At 38.7% G+C, this 7,557-nt stretch overlaps 1 protein-coding gene across 1 annotated transcript in view; it reads left to right on the top strand.

The window, feature by feature from the left end:
• Window positions 1-2,700: 2,700 nt before the first annotated feature.
• The window catches only part of LOC132116929 (CDK5 regulatory subunit-associated protein 2-like), a 40,898-nt gene continuing 36,041 nt past the window's right edge, over window positions 2,701-7,557 (top strand). The window contains exons 1-3 of the mRNA XM_059525835.1: window positions 2,701-2,917; window positions 6,059-6,117; window positions 6,515-6,579. Coding sequence (XP_059381818.1) covers window positions 2,865-2,917; window positions 6,059-6,117; window positions 6,515-6,579 — 177 coding nt within the window. The 5' untranslated portion in view covers window positions 2,701-2,864. The remainder of the gene's footprint in view (window positions 2,918-6,058; window positions 6,118-6,514; window positions 6,580-7,557) is intronic.

Genomic DNA, 7,557 nt, shown 5'->3' with positions numbered 1-7,557 from the left:
TATGCCCTCCATCACCCCTGGGTCTGGATGCGCTAGCTCACAGCTGGCCCAGGACCAGTTTGTATGCGTTTCCTCCGATTCGGCTGGTCCCAGCGGTATTATGCAGAATACGGCGGGACAGAGTGGGACAGCTGTTGCTGGTGGCTCCGCGATGGCACACACAGCTGTGGTTTGCGGATCTCATCAATCTGTTAGCGGGCTCTCCGGTGGAGATTCCCCTCAGACGGGATTAATTATCGCAAGCACAGGGACGGATCTGGCATCCGAGGCCAGATCTGTGGAACCTGTGGGCGTGGCCTCTGAGCGGAGTGAGTTGATATGTCCCGGTCTTTCTGCTGAAACTACCGAGACTATACTGAACTCTAGAGCAGTTTCTACGAGACGCTTATATGCTTTCAAGTGGAAACTGTTTATGACATGGTGTGAAACTCATGATGTGGATCCAGTTTACTGCCCTGTGGCTTCAGTACTGGAGTTTCTTCAAGACCGTTTTTCGGAGGGATTGACACCAGCCACCCTGAAGGTTTATGTGGCAGCTATCTCAGCTCACCATGAGCATATAGGTGGTGTTTCAGTGGGTCGTCATCCACTGGTTTCTCGCTTTATACAGGGTGCACGACGGTTGAGACCTTTCCGCCCTGTGCGAGTTCCTTCATGGGATTTATCCATTGTGTTACTGGGTTTGTCAGGGCATCCGTTTGAGCCCCTGGAAACTGTATCGGTTAAGCTCCTGACTCTGAAGACACTTCTTCTCATGGCTTTATCCTCCCTCAAGAGAGTTGGGGATTTACAGGCTCTCTCTGTCTCACCCTCGTGCATGGAGTTTGCACCAGGCTCTGTGAAAGTGTTGTTGCGACCTAGGCCTAATTATGTTCCAAACGTCGCGTCTAATCCTTTTCATTTTCAGCAGGTGGTCCTGGAGGCTTTTTCTCCTGCTGCGACAGAATCTGGAGATCTAAGTCTTTGCCCTGTGAGGGCGTTGAAGACTTATGTGGATCGCACTGCCCCATGGCGTGAGTCTGACCAGCTGTTTGTCTGTTTGGACATAAGAATAAGGGCCATGCAGTTACGAAACAGCGCATGTCCCATTGGCTGGTGGAGGCTATTTCCTTGGCCTATGAGGCGCGCGGGCTCGCTTCGCCCTTAGGAGTAAAAGGTCATTCCACAAGAGCAGTGGCTTCTTCTCAAGCCTTTCTCAGTGGATCTTCTTTGAATGATATCTGTGCTGCGGCAGGCTGGTCCTCACCGAGCACTTTTATCAGGTCTTATAGTGTGGATGTGAGGATGGCTCCTGGCTCCCGGGTTCTCTCCGCTTGAGCAGATGCTTCCTTGGATCCAAGCTATCAGGTACGTCAGGCGTGATGGTATAGCGTTCCCATACGTGGTGACGTCACCGCAGCATCGAAGTGACCTATGAAAGGGAACATCTCGGTTACGTATGTAACCTTGGTTCCCTGAATAGGGAACGAGATGCTGCGGTTCTGGCCGTGCCATACCTTGATAGCTTTCTTCTCTTCTTCGTCATGAAATCTGAGGTAAATGGCGCGCGGCACCAGGTATATATATGCCTACGCATGCTGGGCGGTGCCACGCGCTATTTGGCCAATAGGATTGGCGGGATGGTATAGGGCTTCAGACATTCGTCACACCGAAGGTGTTCCCATACGTGGTGACGTCACCGCAGCATCTCGTTCCCTATTCAGGGAACCAAGGTTACATACGTAACCGAGATGTTTTCATTTATAAAGCTCTAAAATCCTTACTGACTGATGTTTTAGTGAACTTCCTGCAAATATGGAAAAGATAATCAAATATGTGCAGTTTGACGTGATTAGTGCAATTTGTCACATGACCAGAGCAGTTTATGATGATGATGGCTGCATCAAAGCTCTAAAATGAAAGGCTAGTAAAGTATGTTAACATAAAGATTTGGCAAAGATTTTTTTGTACACATTGTGTTTAAGGTGGCTAGTATTAATAAATGAATGAATATATATTCAGTTTTGTTGAGTGGTCATTGAATGAGTAAACATCTTGATGGGAGAACAGTCAACAATATAAATCCAGTTGGAGATGTTAGTGAAAATTAAAAGTTCTAACGTTACAAAAATGTACAATATTTATGTTGCAATACTGGTTGCACTAATATTAAGATTTTATTATATATTTTACAAAAAAGAAACAATTTTGAAAAACTTAGATTTTTATAGATTCTATTGATTTTTTTAAAGTTATTCAGAATAGTATTAATTTATTCTAGTAAATGCCTTTGGGTTCTTAAAATCAAATTCAACAAACAATGTCACATTAATAAATGATTTAAAGGTTATTTTAATCCATATGCAATTCGACAGTTTTTCATATTTCATCATTCATTGTTACTGTTCAGCGGATTACAAAAACGTAAATCCTTTTTTTTGTTTTGACGCCCACAATTGACTTGACAGCCAATAGGAGTGAATCAGAGGCGGGCTAACCGACCTATTCCGTCCAATCATCTTGTACGCCTCAACAACGCAGCGCCACAAAATATTTTTATTTTTCACAAAACAAACCCTCAGTATTGGAAGATTACCAGGCAATATCAGCAAAATAAACGAATATTTATAAGTTTCCCCCGTAGGATTCAATACTATAAATATTCATAAGATAAGCGTTCTCCACAGTGGAGAACCGCCCATCTCCTTGAACTTTGCGCGTGCTCGCACTGTGATGTCACGATTTTTAAAATGGCGGTTCCAACGTCTGCTTTGAAATTACATTCATAATCTACCGCTCACAGTTCAAAAATAATACAACGGGCATCATGTTCTGACAGAAATATTGTTCATAGATAAAACAAAACACTCTTATTTCGATCCAGAATGGATTCGGTGGTTGGAGAAGATCAAACGCTGCCATTTGACATCAATCTGAGGTGAAGCGCTTTATTTTTTTTCCATTTCTGTCAGAGTCTGTCAGGTAACGTTAGCATATTAGCATGAGGGTAGAGAACACCTAAAATAATCGCGAAAATAGTTCCTACCAAATGTTTTCAACCTGTTATTCATCATTAGAATTTTTAAATGTCTAGTGGTAATCCACTCGACTGATAAAACTATAGAGATGAGGTAAAGTTAGAATTACAGCACATTAAACTATCCCCCGAAGTCCTTAAGATAGCTAACGTTCATTGTTTTTAAGATTTTTATGACTTCATTTAACCTTTATCATGATTTATGTGGTGAATGGGATGCTTTCATTCTATATTATCTTAGAAATTATTCATTTGTTGCTGCATTTGTGTAATGTACACTTTCATCCGTCTGACATTTAACTGTAATGTGTTCTTGACAGCTGCAAAGACGAATTTCTAAAAGTCTATTAAGTGAACTTAGTTGGTTTCATTCAGTTTCAATTAATAAATGAATGCGCTTCCAATATGTCCACGTTATACTTATGAATGTTTAATATTTTTCTGTTTGTATTGAATCCAAACAAGTCTGAATCCAGCCTTTATGGTTATTATTATATTGCTGATCATGAGTGTGTGGAGTTTGAATCTAACAGCCTTCATGTTAAAAACCAAACACACATGATCCTCTCAGTTAAATATAGCAGGGACTCGATCTCTAAAGCATCTGGGCACACGAGGCTGTTTTTGACGTTTACTGCGTTCAGGAAAATATTTTGGAGAGTTAATACATTCACAAACCGTGATCTGACAGGGATCATTAAATATTTATATTGGAATATATTAATAATATTTTGTATGCATCAAATGCAGTGCTTTAAATAACCGTCTGCATTAAACTGGACGTGTCATGCATTAAAACAGATGTATATTTGCATAAAACAAAATTGCAGTTAATAAAGTCGTATGCATTGAATGCAGGACAGATCGAATTTAAGCAGACTTGAAGAGTTAGTTTATTAGAGTACAGACAGCATTAACGCATTCAGTTTCAGTTTCTAAAGTGGCTTTAGTTGTGTTGTTGAGCAATACACACACACAGAGAGGGAGAGAGATAGAGAGTGTCTCTCGCTGCTGTTATGTGTTGATCATGCGCTGTCATAGTAGAAAACGCATTACTTCCTGGAAACAGCAAATAGCGGAATAGCGCTCCTGTTTATTATCTGACGCATTGATCTCTATATTTTACCTTTCTGTGGCCATATGAACATGGAGTGATGTAGGTAGGTTGTAACTCTGTTACACCTGTGCTGCTTTTGTATAGAGTTAGTGCTGTGTCTGTGTATTTGTAGTAGATCACTGCTTTATTCTAGAGCTCAGACTTTGTCAAGTTCAGCAGCAGGTCTCTAATGGGCAGGAGTTGAAGGACTCTTGGCTTTGATGGTCAAGTTAGAGACTGTGCTGTCCTGATGGTCGTGTTGTTGCAGTGTCACCTTTATAAAGCAGGTGGTGAGCCTGTGAGGAAACACAAGACGAAAGCTGATAGCAGTCAGCTGCTTGATTCTCTGACATCTGAGAGGAACATTAATCAATTTAAATAAATTTCTGAGACTAATTCATATGTGAACCCGTAAGATAGTTATATAATAGTTTGTGTGTGTCTTCCTGTGGCTAGCAAAATGCTAACGGTGCAGGAAAACGTGAGAAGAGGAAGTTGTTTGGCTGTGATGTGTTGAAGGCATTGTATCCATTTGGCTTCATCCATCCTGCTCAAAATACAGTAGATTAAAATAAACAGGTGGACAATAGTGTTGTTGAGAGACACTGTTTACAGTGTTATTGAGCAGAGTTGCACTTGCTATTATCTGCACATGAATGTGGTTTCATGAGTACTATATGAATGTAATGGGAGTTTTTGTAAACCGTTATAGGATGTAGTGCTCATTTGGGAGATGTGTTGGGCTTTCAATGGCTGATGCTCATGTGGACATTTGGCTGATTTGAGAGGAAATTACTAGAGATCAAGCAGGAATCAGTAACTGGTGTCTAGATCTTAAAATAACACTTAAACTCAAAATATTTATGTTGGTCAATATCTATTTTAAACACGATTTAACTCCTTTGTTACTTTAAAGATAATTTCAGCTAGTTGCCAATGCAACATTTAAATAAATTTAATAAACTGTATAGACATAAAACATTTTAACTAATTGCTGAAATTGAAAATTGAAAATGTAAGATAAAAACAAATTCAAAATTTTGATAAAACTTGAGTTCTTCACTCTAGTATTTAAGAAAAACAAACCAGCGAGGTTAATTTTTGTGATATTTGAATTACATAATCCAATTTATTAGTAATAAGAAATCAAATGTCTAAATTAAAATGAGTGAATGCATTTTTTTTTTCAGGATATTATTTTACTCCAAATTGGCTAATCATATTGTTAGGCTAATTTACAAGTTCGATTTTCAAAATTATATACTTTCGAATGGAAGTATTTGAAACACTTTTAAATAAAATGACATAAATCAGCAAATGCCACTAATTTCAAATATCGGCCTATTAATTGGTATGGTTGAGATATTGGATGTATAAGAATTAAGAGGCATTCGATTGCTTAGACCTGCGAGGCTCTTCTGTTTGACAGCTGCTCAGTCTTATGTAAGTTCAGTGTGCTGAGTGTCCCAGTGGGCTTGCCATAGCTCTGGGTGACTGTCAGAGGAGCAAAGGGGATTGAATTTGTTTGGAAGCCAAGATTTACAGCAAATACACACCAACACAACTTAAACATGCTGTAATCTGTACATTCACATTAGTTTCTGACGGCCTGCTTACATCATGCTCTCGCTTGTAGCCAGTACTGCACTTTAAAATGGTTATGAAAGCACACACACACACTCTTTATTTCTGCTCCTGCCTTGAGGTTGAGTTATGAAAAGCGTCCACAGACGTATGCATTGTCTGTCCTCTCAGTGTTTGTGTGTGTTTCCATGAGCTGGATAGTAAAATAGAATAGACGCTGTAGTCTTGAGTGTAACCACTGGATATTTGCACCTGCTTCATGGATGAACGCTGACAGTTTTGTGGCTTTGTTGTTGTTGTTGTTTTTTACATGTTTAAACTTGTGTTTGGCTCTTTGTGTTGTGTGTGTGTTTATGTTGCAGTATTTCCAGACTGCCAGAGTCTCTAAACAGCGGCAACTTCAGCATGGATGACATGACAGGTACAAACACCCTCATGTCTCATAATGTAATCTCATAACGGAAAACACAAATGACAGATTGGTGCTTTTTAACTGTTTTGCAGATTCTTCAATGGATGTAGATCTGTGTACTTTAGCACATTTAGGACTAAAGCCTCTGTTGAATCATTGAGAACGAGATGAAAAGACCATTATTTTGTTCTTCCCTCCAGCCTTTTACCTTTAACTCTGTAATGAAGACACATAGTCTGACACACTTTGTTTTATTTCTTTCTGATGTCTGTCCTTGCGTATCAAACCACATGGTCTTAATCAGATTTTCATCAAAGCCTCAAAGGGTCATATGAAAAGAAGTGAAACATTTCTGGAGTGAACCAAAAAGTGTTCATTTGTTCATCTGTTGTCTTGTCGTCTGCAGCTCCTCTGTTTCCAGGGCAGAGGATGTCTCCAGCCAAAGCTCTGACTATGAAAGATTATGAGAACGTGAGTACAACAATATTAAAATGTTTGTTTTCTTATAATGAGAGGGAAAGATGCCTAAATGCTGTTTTGGTAGACATCTCACTAGGGCCATGATTTAGATTAGTGTTGTCACGGTACCAAAATTTCAGTATTTGTTACCGATACCAGTGAAAATCCATGGTTCTCGGTACCGAAATTGGTACCGAGAACCATGGATTTTCAAAAGCAAAACACAAAAATATGCTAATAAAAAAAAAAAAACTTTTTATCACTAAAAATAAAACCAATACCATTCTTTATAATTATTTACATTTGTGTTTAAAGTTTTTCTACAAATAATATAATTATGAAAAACAAAAATTTTATTTTTGTCTTTAAAATGAATGAAATTTACACATTTAATTTTTGGTAAATAAAGGGGATTTGCTATTAAAATTAAAACATGGAAGAAATATTGTGTGAATTATTTCTTAAAAAAATAAAGTTTTATTAATTTTTTCAACAGAAGTAGCAGTATCACATACATTCTACTAAATAATAGTAATATTTCTAACACAATTCCTTTATGTAAAAATGAACTTTTATTTTGATAGGCTACTTTTATTTTGACACTGGTTTTACTCAAATGAAACAGTAAAATGCTTGTGAAGTGACAGAACAGTTCTGGTGATGTTGTTTATGTATTTATGTCCTCATTGAGACGGCAGATGCTGAAATTATTGAAATTACGAGCTTCAGTCTATGTAGTAAACAAACCATTCATTCGTTCACACAGAGATGTGCAGAACATGCAGGATCAGAAGTCAAAGCGCTGTATGTGTCAAGAACCGGGTTGACCCGGTACTCGGTACCACCGGTACTTAAAGAAACCTGGTACCGTCACATTTGATTTTTTTTAGTACCGACTTGGTACTGAAGTACCGGGTCTTTTGACAACACTAATCTAGATCCCTCAGTTTTCCACTGGTCATCTGAAAGTTTTAGATCCCACCATTTTTC

This window comes from Carassius carassius, chromosome 36 (genome assembly GCF_963082965.1).
Source record: "Carassius carassius chromosome 36, fCarCar2.1, whole genome shotgun sequence".
Lineage (NCBI taxonomy): Eukaryota > Metazoa > Chordata > Actinopteri > Cypriniformes > Cyprinidae > Carassius > Carassius carassius.
This window is presented reverse-complemented; position numbering and strand designations above follow the sequence as displayed.